At 37.6% G+C, this 21,441-nt stretch overlaps 1 protein-coding gene across 1 annotated transcript in view; it reads left to right on the top strand.

The window, feature by feature from the left end:
• The window catches only part of plcl1 (phospholipase C like 1), a 74,445-nt gene extending 56,835 nt beyond the window's left edge, over positions 1-17,610 (top strand). The window contains exons 4-8 of the mRNA XM_067444042.1: positions 3,747-4,109; positions 9,829-10,032; positions 11,884-11,959; positions 12,832-12,941; positions 14,811-17,610. Of these exons, the coding sequence (XP_067300143.1) occupies positions 3,747-4,109; positions 9,829-10,032; positions 11,884-11,959; positions 12,832-12,941; positions 14,811-14,978 (921 nt within the window). The 3' untranslated portion in view covers positions 14,979-17,610. The remainder of the gene's footprint in view (positions 1-3,746; positions 4,110-9,828; positions 10,033-11,883; positions 11,960-12,831; positions 12,942-14,810) is intronic.
• Positions 17,611-21,441: the final 3,831 nt, after the last annotated feature.

Raw genomic sequence — 21,441 nt, forward strand, 5'->3', positions numbered from 1 at the left:
TTCAAACTTCCTCTGCACGCAGTAGGATAGCGCTACAACCAACCAGAGCAACGAAGAAGCAGAGCTAGTTGATAGATTAAACTTTCGCCGTATCCGGTCGGCAAAACTCAGAACACGTCTTCCCTTCTTACGAATGACTTCAGTGCCGTTCTTTGTTCTTTTCTCAGAGAAAAGCTTAACTCCAAGTCTCCCAGAGTTGCGGTCAAAGCTGATTCGAAAGACCGCCGTTCACCAGTTTCTGTGTTTACTAGTAGCACGCAAGCTCAACTCAGCCGTCATTGTTAAGCCCCACCCACCGACTCTATACACGATGTGATTCGCCTGACCAGAGTTTGGCTTTTATAGCTCAGTGTATTGAGAGTTGCTAGACGACACTTCTGGGAGATTAGAACTGCTGCAGCTGGCGCGTCTAGATATCTAGGCTACCATAAAAATGTTATTATCATGTATTTTTTCATTGATTTGAACCAGAATCCATTAGTTGTGTTTGTAGCTATCTATCCACAAGTTTGTTAAAGCAATGGGCACAGGCATGACTGCTCTGTTTGTCTCTTGTCCCTTTTTGGTCACATAATAAATCCTTGTAGAAAACCCCACACACCAGGGCTACATTTCCTTAAAGCTGTGTGACCTAAGTTGATAGTAGAGATCATTGGTGGAAATGGTTTTATGACCTACTTAGGCTTACAATGCTTTTAGGAATCGCAGACCAGAACTATTCTTATTATAAGGCATAAGATAATAGTTAAATATAAACATGATCTGATGTTGATTGTCACAAAACTATGATTTTTCAAGGACATATTTATATAGAATACTAACAAATCTCCATATTTCTTGCCTTTCATTCTGAAGCTGGAGGAAACTGCTTTAAAAATAAGATATCCTGTAAAATATCATATAAAATATCCTTTAATACCTTTAATATATAAAGAAGTTGTTATTATTATTTTTTGTCTTTATTAGATAGGACAGTAGAGACTTTGACAGGAAAGTGCAGGGAAAGAGAATACATATTTTTTAAATATTTCATTGTCTCCTAGATTGCAAAAATAATAATAAAAAAAAGTTTAATTTAGCACTTTTATTTTTTATAGAAAAGAATACACTTTTTTGGCTAACAGAATGTATAGCAGTGCTAATATAAATCATTCCCACAGATAACAGCAATAGTCTTACAGTATGAATCTCCAGATACTTTACTTCCATGTTCAATAAAAAAGTAGATATGTGCCTTTTGGATTGGTTTTTGCACAAAAGAAATACTGTTCTGTAAGTAGACGGTGATAAAAGTGTGGGCGAGACTTGCCCTTGGTGCTTATAAATTTAAATCCCTGCTATTGTGATTTAAACCAAAGACTGTGCCATATGGTTATTTGAAGAGGAGGTTTTGTGAGGGATCCAGTGAAATCACAAATATATCGCTCACACACACACTTATTCTGTCCTGGGGGATTGTGCCTCTTGTTGTTTGCATTTGTTTGTCTCTTGTTGCTTGGAGCTCAAGGACGTCATGCAATTATAAGTCATGGAGGGTGTACACCTATCAGAGTCTCACTGACAAACACTCACACACACAGACAGACACATGAACAGGAGCAAGTGTGCATCCCCTGGTGGGATCTGATAGAATGCTTTTGCATCTCTTCCTGTGGCCTTTTCCTCTAAACCCATATGTCACTGAGAACGCTGTGCCCCTAATGATGTCAGTGTCACTGTCAAGTTTGTTTGTATGGGTAATTTCTCAATAAATCATCTCAGAGCAGCATTCGTGATGTTAATGTTCGTATAATATTGTATTATCTTCATGCATTATAGTCACATTTACTAGATTATAGATGGGTGATCATATAGTTTACATTTTGTGATGATCCAAGCAATTGAGATTTGCTATATAGTAGAATATACATTACTTACTACTTTATCAACTTAATATATTTATCAATTTTATCAACTTAATATAATGAGCTGGCCCATAAAGTATTTGTATGCTATGTAATACATATATTTATCATAGTTTGTATGATACTTACAAAGAATACTGACATTTATGTACCATTTTATTTATTTACATGGTACTCCTAGGTTATTAAAAGCATGCTACCATGGTTTTTACATGGTAATACCGTGGTACATGTCTGAAAACATGGTAATATCATGGTACAGTTTTGTCTGTGGAGTTCATGAAATTTGTGCATCCATGAATTCAAATGAAGTATGAAGTAGGTTCTCAGAGATGCTGCACACCTGTCTCAAACTATTTCTCTTGTTTCAAGATGTCCAGGCATCTGTGTGGGTGTCTGCTGCCAGCTGAGGCTTTTATCTTTGTTGTCTGTATTTTCCTGCCAGATTTCTCTATTTTTCGTTTCCTTAGTATGAATATGCATATTCAGTGTGATATAACTCGTTTCTGTCTCACACGTGTGTGTGTCTGTCTATGTGTATTTCTGTGTGCCCTTGTTTGTATTACATTGTGGGGACCAAATGTCCCCATAAGGATAGTAAAACCTGAGATTACCTACATTGTGGGACCAGCCAGCGGTCCCCACTTTTCAAAAAGCTAATAAATCATACAGGATGCGTTTTTTTGAGAAAGTAAAAATGCAGAATGTTGATGATGGGTAGGTTTAGGGGCAGGTGCAGTCACAGTGTAGGAGGATAGAAAATATGGTTTGTACGGTATAAAAACCATTACGCCTATGGAGAGTCCCCACAAAGATAGGGAACCAGACGTGTGTGTGTGTGTGTGTGTGTGTGTGTGTGTGTGTTTGTGTGTGTGTTTGTGTGTGTGTGTGTGTGTGTGGGTGTGTGTGTGTGTGTGTGTTGTGAATTGTGTGTGTCATTTATAAGCTGTTTTACTTATAGGGACAAATAATGTCTGGTTTATTATCTTTGTGGGGATTCTCAATAGACATGTTTTTTTATAATGTACAAACTTTATATTCTATCCCCTTAAACTAACCCTAATCTACACATCACAGAAAAGGTCATTTTGTATGATTTATAAGCTTGTTTCCTTGTGAAGAACTCAATTTAGGTCAACAGGAGAAACATCTGCATTTACATTAAAAAAGCTAACAATTTAGTGTGATCTATAAGCTATTTCCCCACTAGGTGATTTAAAAAAAAAAAAAGTTTTACTATTTTTGTATGGATATTTTCCTAACACACACACCTCTGTAACAATATGTTTTCTTTTTTAGATTAGGCATTTAAGATATTACATTCAGGTATCATTGTACCCATTTTTCTGAACTGTCTGTACTGACTTCCTGTTATTATCAATACATATTTTACATGCGAGTATGCTTGTACAAACAAACACAATCATTTTTGTACATTGTTTCAACCTGTAACATCCCCCTGTTATACATGCTGTGCAAGATGTATGATTTGGTTAAATTGTGTCCTTGCTTAGTTATGTGTGTGTTTGTCCTACATAGCCAGATGCCCAGGCGATTTTGTGCATTTTCATATTTAAATAGATGAGACTGTGGAAATGTGCCTCATGCAAATGATCTTTTAACTATATTCTGCAGTGTTGGAGTGGCACGTTTGGCTCAGTGGTCTGCACTAAATTTTACATGCTTCATATTTTAGTGGGTCTAGTCATGTGTTGAGTGTCTGTTTACATACCCTTGATATTTAATTCTCCTTACAGTTGCATTTTGTTATAAAAACAATTTATAAAAAAAATTTGCCTACTTGAAGAGTCCAATAACACACACACTTTTTTCTCTTTTCAGGTGAACATGCCTGAACTAGCCCTGCTGCGTTTCGTAGTTTTGGATGATGATTATATAGGCGACGACTTCATTGGACAGTACACCATTGCATTTGAGTGTCTACAGCCTGGTTACCGCAATGTGCCCCTCCTGGGCCTCGCTGGAGACCCTTTGCCCCATGCTAGCCTGTTTGTACACATCGCCATTACTAACCGCAGAGGTGGGGGAAAGGCCCAGAGGCGAGGTCTGTCCGTCAGGAGAGGAGTGCGGCGTGGACGAGAGTATGTCACCCTGCGTAACACGGGCATCAAAGTGCTGGATGACACTTTCCGCCCAGCTAGCGGACCTTTGCGAGAAGCTACAGACCTGCGAGAGGATGCACTGGTAAGTGAGGTGGTGCATGTTCAGACAACAGTAATACTAACTATTTAACTTCAGCAATACTTGGCAGCCACACCCTGCTGAAAAGACCAGGTTACAATTTCCATTCTAGTTCGGGTTGGTTTATGTTGATTAGTGTGGTTTTGCTATATGATGCTGTGTGATCACGGAAAACTCGCTGGTTAAAGGGATTATACACAAAAAAACTCCCTCATGTTGTTCCAAACCCATAAGACTTTAACACAAATGGATCTAAAGGTCCAAAAATGTTGTAAAAAAAAAACCATGTGAACTGGGCAGTTTAATCAAAGTCTTGTGAAGAGATATGATTGCTTTATACACTGCCTGGCCAAAACAAAATTTGCTGTTTTAATGCTTATCACAACATTTATTTCCCTCAAGAGGTGCATTCATTTTTGGTAAGGGTCTTGGTTTGATAGTGCAAGAGTCAAGTGCCCTGTAAAGTCTACTCCAGCACATCCCAAAGAAATTCAAAGAATTTAAGGCCAGATGTGCCAATTCATGTGTGAAGATGATTCTTCATGCTCCCTCCCAACCATTCTTGCACAATGAGCATGATGATTCTTGACATTTTCATCCTGGAATATAGCCATGATGTGTCTTCCTACATGGTTGTTTAAGAAATGAAAAGCTACACACTCCATATATAGAGTGGTGCAGGTATGACGTCACTGTAGGCCAACCAACATTTAGCATTGCACTAGTTCCCTTGAGAAATAACCGAGAGGATTTTCCCATAGGCTTTTGGATTATTGCTAAAAAACAAGCTCTAAACAAAAGTTTATGATTGCACGTTTCGTCCATCAAGATAGTTATCACATGTGAACATCATTAAAGGGTTGTTTCATTAAATAAAATTTTCATTAATTACTCAGCCTCATGTCGTAGGACACCTGTAAGACCTTCGTTCATCTTCGAAACACAAATGAAGATGTTTTTGTTGAAAGCTTATGGCTGAGAAGGCCTTAAGAAAGGCCTCCGTTGGCTTTCAGTACATTTCCACTGACCCACTCACAAGACACATAAAAGGCACTAAAGACGACAATACAAAGTCCATCTCACTACAGTGGCTGTACAATAATGTTACAATGAGACCAAAATAGTTACTGTGCACACAAAAATCAAAATAGCAACTTTATCCACCAAGTTATTGATGTGAACTCGACGCATGTGAGAGAATATGACGCAGATCCGCCGTTCGAAGACATGACCCAGAAGAGGTGGAGCACCACTATCGCACGAGTTTACGTCCGAGACCTACATGGAAGACAATAACTTAGCGGATAAAGTTATTTCGATTTTTTTTTTGCGCACAAACTATTCTCTGCGCTTAAAATTATTCAATAAAATTATTGTACAGCCACTGTAGTGAGATGGACTTTGTAACAAAGTTTTTAGTGCATTTTATGGGTCTTGTGGGTGGGAATGTACTGAAAGCCAATGGAGGCCTGTTTGAAGCCTTTCTCAGCCATCAGCTTTCAACAAAAATATCTTCATTTGTGTTCTGAAGATGAACGAAGGTCTTACGGGTGTCCAACGACATGACGGTGCATTAATGACAGAATTTTCGTTTTTGGGTGAACTCACCCTAAATTGCTAACTCGCTTTCGTGTTTTGGCTTACAAAGTGATGTCATACCTGCACCACTCTGTTAGACTTTTTTTTTTGTCCAGCCAGTGTATGAAGAACTTATTTCAAGAGGTGATGATTTGAGAAATCAACTTTCCCTTGAGCTTTTGATATATAAAATGTCATGGTAATATAAGAATATCCTGTAAATGTCAGAGCTGAAAACTTCCTTGTTAGTCAAAGCTTTTATAGACACCAGGTCCAGAAAACGATTGTGTGCTTCATCCTGACGTCATTGTGTTGCGAAACACCGCCTCTACAGAATAATAAGCATGTTTAATTCAGTAGCCCCGCCCACTGACTCATGGAGCTGTTCGAATCGAGTTAGCCAGCAGAAATAAACATGCAGAAGAAGATAAGATATTGCGCCTTTTCTGGTTGTGGAAGAACACAGTCGCTGCATAAGCTTCCTTCGGATCCTAATATTAGGAATGTGTAGTTGAACTTTATTTTTAATGAAGTTCCAGCTCACGTGGGGAAGATATTCATGTGTTCACTTAATTTCACTGCGGAAACGTTTGTAAACAAGTCTCAGGTCGATGCTGGATTTGCAGACATATCTAGATTAAAACACATTGCTGTTCCTTCTATATTGGATCCGACAGGAATGGTGCAACACACTTATGTGAGTAAAACGTTTTTTAATATGTAATAGTATTGCATTGTTATAGATCGTTTTGATCATGTGTACGTGTCTAACAGAACATGCTTTTAGCATGCTGTCACAGGCTGGAGAATACTTTATTTGTTGGTTCATTGTGATTTGGGGTCAGACTCAGACATATAATGTTACGGGCCAGGGCTCGTAAAGCCTAACGTGTCTAGGGGCTATGGGTTTTCCAGGCAAACTACCAAAACGTAAGCTGGTCGGCAGACCAGTGAATTTCAAATAGTGAAATTATATTTCTTCTTTGATCTTAGCTGTTCACCGCTCGCTGACAAGGGCGTGCACGCACAAGTGTGTGTGTATACGCGGTTCGCGCTATATCCACTGAATATGGCGGGCCAAGTAATACAAAAATAATATTCCAATCAATCGCGGGTGGATGAGAGATAAGTAATTGTGTTTGTTTGATAAAGACCTTTATCTGTGGTTGAGAGATTCATTCCGGTTGCCACTTTCAAAACAATCTCTCCCTCATGTGAACTGAACTGACAGGGGAGCTGAAGCTCTTTAAATATGCAAACAAATCTTATCTAATCCTAGCCGTGGGCGTTTACTTCCAAGTCTCCAGTGCAGCACGCCCATCAAAACTCAGCGTTCAGGAGAGAGCCTCAAAATCAGAATAGCCTATTACTTATTAGTTAAGATGTTTTTGAATGTAAAAAACACAAACGTAAAAACTCAGATTTCAGGTTTTTCAAACTCAGAACACAGGTTTTTGAATGTAAAAACCACCTAAACGTCATTAGTTGACCTCAGACAACAGTATAAAAATAAATAAAAAGCCAGTTCATGACACCTTTAAATTCACATCATTAAATTATTTTATTTACATCTAAACAATGATCAACGTGCATACATAGAGCACATCACATTGGGTAGACATGGAAGCTCAAATGATGAATCATTTTCAAATATTTTAATTTTATTTCTAAATATTTTATTTCCTATTCCTTCTAATGCAGTATGGGGCAGCTTAATTTTTTTTTCTGTTTAAATGGATGTAGCTGTAATTGGACAAGTCCACATTAGGGTCAGGGTGGCACTGCTGACTCACCCGGTCAAAACTGTCTGAATGTAAATGGTGTGGAAATGGTGTGAACAAAACAGTTAAGTTAATTTTCGTCAGTGCTATTAGTGCTGTTCAGTTGGCCGTGCAGATAATTGGTGTTGTTGGAGTAAATATGCCTCGTTTATTAATAACATGACCATGTCAGACACTGAAAACAGATATTATAGTGAGACATTAGGTGGATGATTGTAATTGTTTTCTTTTTATTAAACATTTGCTTGGCTCACAAGTAATTGGTTCCACATTCTAAATTCTCACACATGAAGATTTTGACCTCAGTACTAGTTGCATACCTTTGATGCTGAGTCACTGACAGACTGGATCTTTTTATTTAATAATCAGCCTATATAGCTGACGTACATTTCCGGCTTCATTTAGGTCTCAGTTCTGAACATGTAAAAACCAGACACCACCACACCTCCACTCTGGAGTTTTGCCATCCATTGTGAAAGCAAAGCTCAATTTACTTGCCGTTTCTGGGGTTTAACTTAACTAATTAATCAACGCGCAACTCACACATTTCTAGCATCTTGATGTGTTCATCTGATTTTTCAAACAATTGCTACAAATAAAACCAAGCAAAAAACAACAGTTTTGCTGGTCTAGACTCTGCGAAGTCGAGGTATGATTTGTGTGTGACTGTAAGGAGAGGAAGGATGGAGGGTAGAGTATCAGGGTCAGGTGACAGAGCTGGGATCAGATGCCACCACAGTGTGTTGTGTGTTGAGGGAGAGGAGTTACTCCACATTCATAATTACTGTGTTCACAAAAACCTGCTGATCCAAGAGATACACACACACACACACACACACACACACACACACACACACACACACACACACACACACACACACACACACACACACACGACCAGACAGTGGCCCCAAAAACTATTTGGACCATTTCTAGTCTTATCTTTGCAATTACTCTTAGCCATCTGGTCCCAAGGCCATTTTTTATTAGAGTTATGAATATGTAACCACACAGACAACAGATATGTATCTCTTGTCTTGCTATTTAAAAAATATCAGACTTTTTTTGTTACATTTTTGTAATATTTCGCACAAAATACGTACTTGTCATCTTCACTGTAAAAAATTCTAGGTAAAAAACAACCCAATGGTGGGTCAAATATGGACTAACCCAGCAATTGGGTTGTTTTAACCCAGCAATTGGGTTGTCTTAAGCAAATATTTAACCCAACCGCAGGATTAAAACAGCCCAATCGCTGGGTTAAAACAACCCAATTGCTGGGTTAGTCCATATTTGACCCATATTTGACCCGGTTAAAACAACCCAGTATTTTTTAGAGTGTTTCTTTAAATTAAATGCCACTTTGTTTGATATTTTCTTATCTAATGCAATGACATTCATACATTTTCAGTGTCCAACTATACTTTATCCAAATACATACTGTAAACCACTGGACCTTTTTTGTCCTTCCATGCTTGTACTTTCCATCTGACATTATTGATGAGCCAACACAATGCCCCAATGTTTACACCCTGTGGACTTTCTCATACAAATAAACACTGATATACAGACTGATCCCGCATTAATCCACCTGAACACACGCATACATCTCCAAATAGCTTTGGTTATCACGGTTGTGGGTGTGTGATCCTGTCAGGTGGAAAATAGAAACAGCCTCTCTATCCGCCACATCGTAATGAAGGGAAATGTATGATAAAAAGCTGAAATGAGATTAGACGCAAAGCTGAAGCCTTTGACAGTCACGCAGACACAGAAAACAGTTAAATTGCACAGGTTTATCTGTCTGTATAAAGGAAAGCAGTTCATTATTTTGCTCTTTGCACAACATATTCAGTGTCTAATGTGTTGTTTAAATAATATAAATGCCACCAGTTTTCAGTGACTCTTAGCTCTCTTGTTTTCTCTCAATATCTTGCAGTTGTGATCATATATTTTGAGTGTATGCTACCCTTCAAAAGTTTGGAGTTTTTAAAATTTTTAATATTTTTATTTAGCAAGGACAGATTACATTGATAAAAAGTGACTTATAATATAAAGGGATGTATAATGCCCCATGAGATTACGGTTTCAAATAAATGCTGTTCTTTTGAACTTTATCTTTTTTAATTCTAAAATTTGCACTTTTTTACTATGTCACAATAGTACATTTTCATCAAATAAATACACCCTTGGTGAGTATTAGACTTTCAAAAACTTCAAAGACAGTTAGAACATTTCAGATTTATTTCCTGTTTATTAACATGCCAATTATTTAGTTTTGTGCTTTTGGTTACCGGTATGTGGTCTTTATCTCTGTTCACTGATATATTTGCGGTAACCAAGTGTGTTTTCTCTTTCTATAGAACGCTACAGTGGCTTTTAAAGAGCAGTGTGGGCTCCCCCCGATGGCCACACCGAAGCAGTGCATCCAGAGCTTGGCCACGAGATTGCAGACTCCAGACGGGCCCCCAGGGGCCACACTCATTCTGAAGGAAGGTTACCCATGCCTGGAACCTGTGGGCAACTTGACTGACGCCACTCGTAAATTGCTAAATGGTTATGACACTGTAAGAAACACATTTACGTAGGGTTCTTAAATGTCACACACCATTGCTGGTGGGCTGTTATGCTGGTTACTCTTCCATTTAATAAACTATAATAGGCCAACTTTGTGCTTATGCAAAATTTATAGCTAATGTTCTGATAAAACCATTCTCTAAAAGTTAGGATGTATAGACCTCTTTTAGTTTTGGCAAAGCAAAACATAAAACATGGTATTTTGCTGCTGTAAATATGAACAATATCATATTGGTGTGTAATACTAATATCTTAATATATTAGCTATTCTCTTCTTTGCATTACCTGCCATTACAATGGCATTTGTCTTTTTAGCCATCCCACATATCTGTGTGTGGGAGTAAGAACAGGCACGTTGGAATGAGTAAGAAATCTGGCTTTAGTCACCATCCTCCTTCTCTCCTTTCGTAGATTCGCTTATTTTCTGTCTCTCCCTGTGGGTTGACTCTGAGTCCTGTTGTGTGTTTGAGACCAGGAAAGTCAGGCCGCACTGACTGGCAGGACTACATTTTATAAATATCTTAACTGTGGGAGAGGGCAGCAAGGGTCTTCTCAGAAGACAGTTTTATTGCTTAAAGATCACTTTTTTTATATTTCATAATGTAGTTCTCAGATGTGTGTTTATGACTGAGCATCAACTTCGTCTCAGAAATTAGACAATAGTTAGCACACTATAAGAGTATTCAGCTATATGATGAATGCAATTTTAAAGCTCAGATAAGTCTTGGAAGAATTTTTGAGAAAATGTGTTCTTTGGGTTTTTATTAGCCAATTGTGTGTGTGTGTGTGTGTGTGTGTGTGTGTGTGTGTGTGTGTCTGTCTGTGTGAGCCTGTTTATGTGGTTTATGAGGACACAAATTTGTATAACTACATGAGTATTACACTGGTATTACACTATAAATGTGGTTTATGAGGACATATCAAATGTCCTCATAATTCAAATGGCCTTAAAAACATACAAAATGATGGGTAGGGAATGATGGGAATGTTTCCTGTGATGGGTAGGTTTAGGGGCAGAGGCAGTGTAAGGGGATATAAAATACGGTTTGTACAGTATAAAAACCATTACGCCTATGGAGAGTCCCTGTAAACCACATAGACCAACATGTGTGTGTGTGTGTGTGTGTGTGTGTTATGCTCATCAAGACTGTATGTATTTGTATGTATCAGAAATACAGTAAAAACAGTCAAAATTTTAAATATTATTACATTTTAAACTACTGGGGTCAAATCGATTAATTGTGATTAATCGCATCCAAAATAAAAGTTTGAATTTACATAATATATGTTTGTACTCCTTTATACATATAAATACACTCTCATTCTTATAATTAATAAATATTTGCATATATACATTGCATCTATATTTATCAAATATATATATATATATATATATATATATATATATATATATATATATATATATATATATATATATATATATATATATATATATAATATATACACATCATAATTATACACAATAAACAGACATATATTATGTAAACATGAACTTTTACTTTAGATGCTATTAAACGCGAATAATCGACTTGACAACAGTTGTCTTTTTGAATATATTTTAAAATATCATTTAATCCTGTGATGGCAAAGCTAATTTTTCAGCAGCAAATTTTGCCAGTCTTCAGTGTCACATGATCCTAAATCATATGAATATGTTGATTTGGTCCTTTGAGGCATTTATCAACGTTAAAATCTTCTTTTAAATCTTTTGTTACCATCTAAATACATTTTAATGTCACTTTTGATCAATTTAATACGTCTTTGCAGAATAAAAGCATTAATAGTATTAATTTTAAAAAATCCTCTCTGTGTCCCTTTAGATGATCTCTGCTAACAAACAGCTGATTGAAAATGCAGATGGAGTGCAGGAGAGAATTGCACAAGTGCAAAAGGAAGGTGAGTAGAGGTGTTGGGTGGAGAAGATGAGAGGAGGATTAATCATTTCTGTCTTTTCTTTCCACCGAATGATGTTTCGGTTAGGCCCTAGAGATGTGTGAAAATCATGAGAGACAATTTACAGATTTCTCACATTTGCATTCAGAGTAGATCCTGTTATCCACAACACTCACAGTACCCTGCCAACACTTTAAAACATCTGCTTTTATCCTCAAAATAGCTGCACTAAAATGTTTGAAGTGGTATATTTCACAAAATCTACCAGTGTTGATGAGTTGCTAACTAGTGATGCTGTTAACTACTATCAACTTATAGTGTCAGAGCAGGGACATTGTTTGGGTTCTAGCTCTCCTTGCTGGTGGCCCCTAGAAATTGTCACACCAACACCAACCCTATTTTCAAAATAGCATAGCTTTTTCCTGTTACAAGCCACAAGCTTTTTTTTTTTCAAGCACACTTGTTTTGTAGCAAACCACAACAACACTGCTGTGATCATTTAAGTGTGATCATTTAAGTGTGACCACTGAAGACTTCAGTTTAAATCGTTACTGCAAGTACAAGAATATCCTCACTATATATCCAAAATACTGTGTTTTCATGCCCTTATGAAGGATTATTGGTGAAATGAGTGAGAGCGAGTACAGACAACACAGCAGATTAGGAATGAAAGGGCAGTTTAAAGACACCATGCCAAAATTCATCCAGGGTAGCATGAATTTATTTCCTAACCAGATGATGAATGAAGACATACAACATATCATCCTTTATTTGGCAGCTGAGTTCTTACAGAACTTTTTGAAAATCTCAAACCAAAGCAATAGACATATACAACATATGTATCATTTTTTGTTTTCTATTACATGTCCTCTCAGGAATGGTGCTTCATGAAGACCTGCCCAGGTTAGGAGAAAAGGAAAATCTGAAAGGACGTAAACAGAGTAAAGCTGTGGAAAGTTTCACTTGGAACATCACTGTGCTGAAGGTAAATAGCGTGAGCTTTTCCTTCTCTACCTCAAATAACCTTGAATTTTTGGATAATGTTTTCGCTCCGCTTTTAGTTGGAAGGGAGAAGGGCTTTTGTTGTTTTGAAATTCTGTCTCCCAAATGTAAGTTGTTGACCTTATAATACAGTACAGTGTGCGGTGGCCTTTTGAAATCAGAAGGCAAAATCCTCTCAGAGTTTTTTCTTTTTTTAGTAGAATATAAATTCATGTTCCAGTTCCATTTGATGTTTATGGCTTAAAAGATTATGCAACAACATTTTGCCTCACACTTGGGACTATAAACAACCAACATTACCATAATAGCTATTTTGTATGTTTATGTGAACATACTTTTTATTAAAAACAAGTCTTTTGAGGTCTTGCGACAGAGCTTTTCTTCCATATTGTCACATACAAAAGAGTGTAGCAGATTATCGTAAAATAAAAAATCTGAGGTGGGGTTTGGTTCTATTCAGATTAAGTCATTATATCATTTAATATATTAGAAATGTATAGGATAATTTAAAAAAAATACTTCATCCTTCATTGATGCTGCTTCTCTTGTCTACTCATGAAAAATTGACCCTAATTATTAACACGTTTGCAGTGATGGGATAATTGTTTTTTGCGAGTGTTTTGCCCTATACAGTTCATTATATTAAGTAATTCACATTTTAGGCAAAATATTGTAAATCAGTGACTGTTTTTGCTTTGCCAGTTAAAAATAGTGCCAAATAAAGTCAATGGGCCCTATTTTAACGATCTGAAACGCAAGTGTCAAAGCGCTAAGCGCAAGTAACTTTGTGGGCGGGTCTCGGCGCTGTTGCTATTTTCCCGGCGGGATAAATGGCTCTTGCGCCCGGCGCAAATCTAAAATTGGTTGGTCTGAAGTAGCTTCATTATTCATAGGTGTGGTTTGGGCGTAACGTGAATAAACCAATCAGAGTGTCATCCAACATTCCCTTTAAAAGCAGGTGCGCAAGTTCCATTATGGATTGCTATTATTATGGCGTATTTACCAGGCGCACGCCAGGAGCGGTTCTCAGCCGACGAGACTGATGTTCTTGTAAGAGCAGTGAAAGACAGAGAAGTTGTGTTGTATGGGGATGGGAGAAACTCACCCAAAATAGCGTCGGTTAAACAGGCGTGGGAGGAAATAGCCACAATTTTTTCACATCTTCGTCGCACACCACACTGATTTCCGTCATCTCGTGTTAATATTTTTTTAGTGTAACAATTTATGATTTGAAAAAATAACTGTTACATCTGTGTAAATTACATGAGCAAATTGTATGCGCGTGCACGGTATACATTATGGTCAAGCATGCGCCCTTAAAATAGCATAATGAACAACGCGCAACCCGCCACTGACTTTAGACTAGGTTTTTTCTGGTCAGTGGCGCAATTGTTTAATGGAACAGCAAAATAGCGCCAGGGATTGTTTGTGCCGGAACACGCCTCCTTTTTTGCGCTGAACCGCCCAGGGAGCGCAAGTTCATTCACTAGTTTAGCGACGTGCTTCTGTGGAGGGAAAAGCGCGCTTTGCGCGGGTGCAAAATAGGAATGACACATGCGTCGGTGTACAAAGTCAATTGCGCTGGGTGCAAGATAGGGCCCAATATCAGCAACCAAAAGTTGCGCACTTCCGAGCAAAACAATAGTTTTTAATTCCTGAATGAATCTGTGTTTTTAAACAAATCAGTTTAGTGAATGATTCAGTAACTCACTCATAAACAGTCACTTGTTTTCTGAATGAATTAGACTGTCAGCCTGTCTGGAACAACAAATCAGATTCATGCACCAGATCTAACTATTGTAGAAGTTTATAACAAACCTGGTTCATATAATCCATGTCTCTCTCTTTTTAGGGCCAGTGTGACCTCCTGCGCAGTGCTAAGATAGATGCTTTGGATACGTTGAGGCAGCTTGCGTTGGCCTGCGAGGCATCTGGCCTGATCTTGACCTCTGATGGTCAGTACACTCCTCATGGCCTGTCGTCCAGACGCAGCAGTAGCCATGGCAACGGTCGCATCTGAGCCCCAGAGACACGCAGAGGGCTTGAGAGGGCGTGAATGAATGGTTGAATGTTGGACAGACAGATATATAGATGCAATTATAGGGACATTTGTCCTATTGCAATGGGTGCTTGTTTTTAGCACTGCAAGTTATTTGAGGACAAAATATGGAATGTTCTTATCAAGACCTACTGAATGAAGGACGTAAGAGGAGTTAAAGCGAATTCCTCTGTGACATAAAATGACTGATGTAAAAAAAAACATTTATTTCGCCGGAATGAACATCGTTCCTGCAATATTTAAGAGGACTTTAGTGCTGAACTTCTTGTAGTTCACAGGCTAAAAATAGGGAAACATTCTTTTAAGCATTTTAGACAAATGTGTAAACCTAAAACTTAGTGGTTCCCCTAGTTTATGACTAAACCACCAAAGTGTGAGGTTTGTTTACTCAGGTTAGCACAAACGCATCTCAGAAGCAATTTTTGGAGGGTCTACCAAGGGTCGATCTGCATCACCTCCAGGGCTTTATCTCCCTCTGTGCTGTCACTCAAACTGATTGAAATGTGACGTCCACCAGCAGGATTGCACTGTTTCTGCCCCCAAGCCCTATCCAGCCCAGCATGGACGGGGTGTATCTGGTGCCTCTCCGTTGAAGGGAACCGTATCCTCATCTTCCATCTTCACCAGTGACTCGGATCGTTTTCAACTCATTAACAATGCAGAATGAACTCAAGAAGGCTTTGTTAAAATACTGCTCAGTGCTCCCTAACAGTGTTAACTGAGCCCGTCGCTCAATGGGACGACCTGTACCGATTACACAACATTTCCCTGTAATCCGTACACAGTTCAGCACCTGGGATTGAAACATTGTTTCAAACAAATCAGTGAATTACTGTACATTTCCGGTCAGAAGCTCACATTCCTTGGTTGATTAGATGAAGATATCCGAAGACAGACTGAGACAGACATTGTTACATTTAAAAAAAAAAAGTGCTGGTTATAACAAAGAAAAAATGCTACTAAAAATGTAGGATTACTGCCGGATGTTTTATTAAAAGTAATAATAATGGTTATAAACTGCTTTAAGCACTGAGAAGACTAAAATAGATACAAATCTAAAGTAAAAAAAAAAACTGTTTTACAACTTTCATTGTGTAACATTTGACAGTTTTGTGTGATAGACAAGGAAAACATTGGCAGTATTTTGTCCACTGCCATCAAATACACTTACAATAGGCTAGGTTTTAAAGTTTTAAAGTTTTTTTTCCATATTAATAACAGAATAACAGAAATTAGAAATGAGATATATATAAGAATGATATATATATATATATTATTTTTCTTATGGTAGACAGTGTCCGTACGTTGTGTGCGTATGTGAATGTATGTGTGAAAGGGTGCTAATGTAAATTTGTATGAGACGTTGTGATAATTAAGTGACACATGTTCTGAATGTGACCAATCTGATGCCCGATCAATTTGGGCGTGGTTTTTAAACGAAAACCTGACTATTGGTTGATGTCAAACATTTTATTTTAGAAGACCAAATTAGCTTTTTACAGTCACAACAGTAAATGTGCGGAAAACGATAAAGAACGAAACAAAAAAAAAAGCATAACGTTTCCACACAAGCGGACTTCCTGTTGTCCTGTCTTTTAAACTGCTTTCTACTCTTCTCTTCTACTTTAAAGTTTTTAACTTTCTCTTCCTTTATCTGTGCCCTTCTTCCCTTCCTGTTCTCTCTTTCTGACTGAGGGGTGAGAGATCCACTCATGTTTTGTGACTGTTCGTACGTGTACGTGTCTGAACTGAATGTGTACTGACTCCTAAAGTGTTCCGTTTGCTGAAGAGTGAACAAAATTCATTTAGTGCATTATATAAGAGAATTGTAGATGGTAATATCTTTAAGCTACAAAAATAGTTCTCCCCTTTATAACGTCAATGTGCGTTTGTAACACGTTCCCCCGGCCCCTGGTCTTGCACTCGAGGATGTGTACCTGCGAAAGGGCCAAAATCTAAATAATGAACACCCATTTACAGTATTAGCTTTCCGTTCCAGTTAAGATGGCACTTGAGACCAATCAGACATGTGAAGTGAGTTGTCTCACTTTAGACGGGTACAATTACTCTTATGAGCAATCGGATACAAATACATTGCTTCACAAGGGTCGATGGCGAGCAAAATGAATCCCATTGAGGTGCACTTTAAACTAAACAGAGCAATCCATTTGGACTGGTCTATTGATTCTTGCAGTATTAGGTAGTGGTTAACATCTCAGGCAGTGCAATATTACTCTGCTGTTTGGCGTTAGGCATAATGACTGGTCTAATGAGGAGCATTAATCCAGCTGTCTTAATTTCCTGTTTCTGCTTTTTTTCCCGTGTGTGGTTACCATGCGTTTGTTGTGTCTGCCTTTCCTCTGACTCTTAAAAATGAAATATATTGTTTAAAATATTGTTTTGTCGCATTCTTGTTAGCAGTTGTCCTTGTATAAATGGAGAGTATTTATTAAAGGTGACAAGCGTGCATTAAACAAAGTAAACTTCAAAGCAACGTTGCTTTTATTTTGAAATGATGGTTTGTATTTTATAACATTAACAAGCTGATGTAACACAGATGTGCCGCAGACTAAATAAAGCTATCTTTTACTGACTGCTGTCTTTTCTTTTATCCGTGACTGTTTTGTCTTATCAGTATTGCTTGAGCTCTTTAGTCTCTTAATGACTTTTGTTTGGGATGCTTATCCGGACCACTTAACATTATTTTGTAGGGAAACAGTAGCTATATCTATCAATAATGGCCATGGAAAAATATCCGGCTTAGCCAGCAGGTGGAGTTGCTTCAGGTCTTTAAAATCTGAGGATTCTTGTAGGCCTATTGGTATTACAGGAGTTATGTACCAGAGACTTATTTTGACTTAATTGTAGTACTTCATAAATTGTACTATATTCAAGTATGCTACTTCTTGCACACAATTACATCTTTTTTTAAATTTATTTAGATCTTCCGAGAACAAATTATAAATTTCTCAGGTAAATATTACCTTTTTTGTTAAGCCAATAAGCCAATAAGTTACGCTACCATACATTTTACATTTTATATCTACTGAAACCCATTTCAGACTGTTATTGACCTCCTAAATTGCCAAATGTATCATAGCCATCACAACACTGTATTTGACATAAAGCCTTATGCTATTTTAATAGGCTAATTGGCAACGAAATCCATTACTGAAATGGACTAGCCTACTAGTGTGAATATGGTTAATGTTTGGTAAATTCATTTAAAATCAGCTGCTTCTGAATTTAAAGTTTATGCCAGGTGTTTCAGGATATATTTTGTTTCAAAGATAAAATTGTATGATTCCTATACATTAAGCCTCCTATTTTTGTATTTTATCACTTAAAAGATACCTAATAATTAAAGCTTAATTAGTTTTTGATTTGATACTTAGACTTACTCAAACTTTACCCTTCCAGTTATGGTGACTGAACTAAGATTAAAGCAAATCATCACGAACTGATATAGTCTAGTTTAGCCTGAATGAAGTGCAATCAACATATTTCCCCCATCAATATTGTTATTGTTATTAATCTATATCTAATTTCTCATATAGGCCAGCTGCTATCAACCGGAAAGCTGTATCCTGTTGTTAGCAGAATTACCTCTTGGTGGAGACAGTGACACATATTATGGCGAGAAATGAATATCCTCATCTCTCTCTGGTAGGCTCCTCGTTTAAAAAGGTAATAAATACATTAAAATTATAAGTTATATTTGGCAAATATATACGTAAATTAAAAATATATATTTTTATGCGTCCTATTGTTATTCATATTTCATGCATGCGTTCAGTAATGTTTTTCATTTATGTGTTCGTTTAGTCACTTTTAAGAACACGTTTTAATTCAAGCTATCATAAAACACAACGTGGTTTGATTTCGACCCGCACGGTGAGAACTAAGACCAGCTGCAGAGTAGGCTATCTTACACATGGCACTAGGTTTTTATAGACGCACGTCCCACAGGAACGGATGTAAGAACATGTGACATTGTGCTAAGTGGACAGGTGAAATGACATGCTGACAGCCTCTAATGTAGCAAACATCTGTCTGTTTTTGGTTTGTGTCAAGACAAGAGCATGCGCAGATCTCCCCTCCGATTCCCGCCTGAGGCCATGCGAGTCAGAGTGCAGCTAAGATGTTCTTCACTATACTAAAAACACTTTTAAGACATTCCTCGGTTCTATAATGCACACAGTGGTGTCAAAATGACCTTTTATTTTATTTTTAATACACCGTTTTAGACAGGAGGAACAGGGTTGAGAAAACATTTTCGAACTCTTCCAAATGGGATTAAACTCATCAGCTCATTAGTAGAGACTCAAATACCTGAAATGGATGGTTCAGATAAGAGGGATCCAGAATGTGTACGCTTGCTGTGCCTCCACCAACATAGTTGGGAAACACTGATTTGAGATGCTACAATCAACCTTAGATAAGTTACCTTAGAAGTTAATAATGCTTTATAATGTTGAAAACTATTTTTAAAGGGGCAGTTCACCAAAAAAAAGTTTTTTTTCACTCACACTGAAGTTGCTCAAAATCTGCTTGTTTCTTTCTTCCGTTGAACACAAAATATATTTTAAAGAATGTTGGTAACCAGACAGTTGATGGCACCCATTGACTTCCATAGTATTTTTTACTGCTACAATAATGTTCGGTTTACGTCATTCTTTAAATGACCTTCTTTTGTGTTCAACCGAATATAGGTTTGGAACAACATGTTATTTTTGCATGAACTATCCATTTAAGGTGTAGATGTGTTTATATTGATGTATAGTATGGTAAGTAGCACTGTTAATTTGAACCTCAAAGAAAAGTTTAAGTAGCGCTCAATGTCTTTGGCGCGACTTTTACTTAACAGCGGTGAGAGCAATCAAATCCTTGACACAGCTAGCGTTAAATCGACTAACCATTAGCAGCTGGTGCTCTTCGTGTTTTTGTCAGGATTCTCACAGCAAGTCACATCACGGGACGTTTTTTTGCCAAAGGCGCTCACCAACGATGACGCTGTGCTTCCCAACGCTAATAGGGCCCTGTTAATTTTAGCCTGGCGTGCGCCTCAGAGGAGAGCCACTTTGAGTTTAATTACAGTCTTCCTGAGGCAGCAATTTCACTATGATTTTGGCGGAGAAGAGGGAAAAAAGCGCGAGAAATGATCACCTCTTAAAAGTGTCTAAATTGCATCTTATTTTTCTCCTCTTTTTAACCACAACAAAAGGGACGGGCACAATAGCGCGGCATGTTTCCTCCCAATCTAGCGCGCTGTGACCAATTACCAACGCCATTATCTGAGCTGTATTAAAGATGGCACCGGAGGACTGATGAGGCGTGATTGAAAAGTTTGCTGTGTAAAGTTTCTTTCCAGCATGTTCTGTTTCCTCTCTGAGCTACGGCCCATTATTAACTGCCTAAATTTCCACCATATAGGCTACTCTACTGTAGATCAGGTTCCTTATAAAACGATCCTTTCGGTACAACTTTATTAAATTCAGAAGTGAAGTCCTGACCTCACTTCATAACCTGTTTCAGGATTGGACTATCTGAAGCATCTTACTAGTAATACCTAAACTCATTGTGATCTGATTTTGACAGAATCAAAGATAGGTTTGACAGGCAGGTTTGCTCAGAATCTCAAAATCATAACCAGGGATAAGAATGACAATGAAAAATGTGAATTTCTCTTGGAATTATCTAACATTTTATATATTTCCTTTTATTCTATTGTAGGCCTATCTGCTTGAGTTTAGACACCGTGGAGACATTCAGTTATTTGCTTCTGATTGAATTGATATAAACAAAATACACTATGGTTGAATCTGAAAACGTCCCTATACCCTCAAATAGGGCACTATATTTGAGGGGACAGCCATTTGTAGTGGTGTCCAAAACCATAGTGGACGTTATTGAGTGCCCGCATTCAATCCTACATTGCACTGCAATAACGGGTGTACAGCCGATGTCTGCTCAACGGCTGTCCGACTTCACGCACTTGTTTTCATTCACTCCTTCAAGTGAGCTGTAGCCTATTAGTGAACTAGTGGGGTAAGTAGGAAATAGTGAATGAGGGTTTAGAGGGATTCAGCAAATGTCTTTAGATCTATTTATTTCTGGGGAATATGTTCATTTTTTGACACTGATGCTATACAGTAAGTAGTTATATATTGAGGATCTTCACCTCATGACCGGATTGAATCAGTGAGTTGTACTCAAGAACCAGATCAGTTTGATTCAGAAAACATTCAATATATAGCGTATTTTGTACTTTTAGCTTTTCCATCCTTTTTTATACTTTGAGCTTTTCCATGCTTATTGAAGTTTGAAAGCTTCAGTCAATGTTCATTATAATTGCATGGGAAATGGTCTTTCTGACAAAAGTCATGCAGGTTTATTAGAGTATGAGGGTGACAGAATTTTCATT

This window comes from Pseudorasbora parva, chromosome 5, assembly GCF_024679245.1.
Source record: "Pseudorasbora parva isolate DD20220531a chromosome 5, ASM2467924v1, whole genome shotgun sequence".
In the NCBI taxonomy this organism is placed as follows: Eukaryota; Metazoa; Chordata; class Actinopteri; order Cypriniformes; family Gobionidae; genus Pseudorasbora; species Pseudorasbora parva.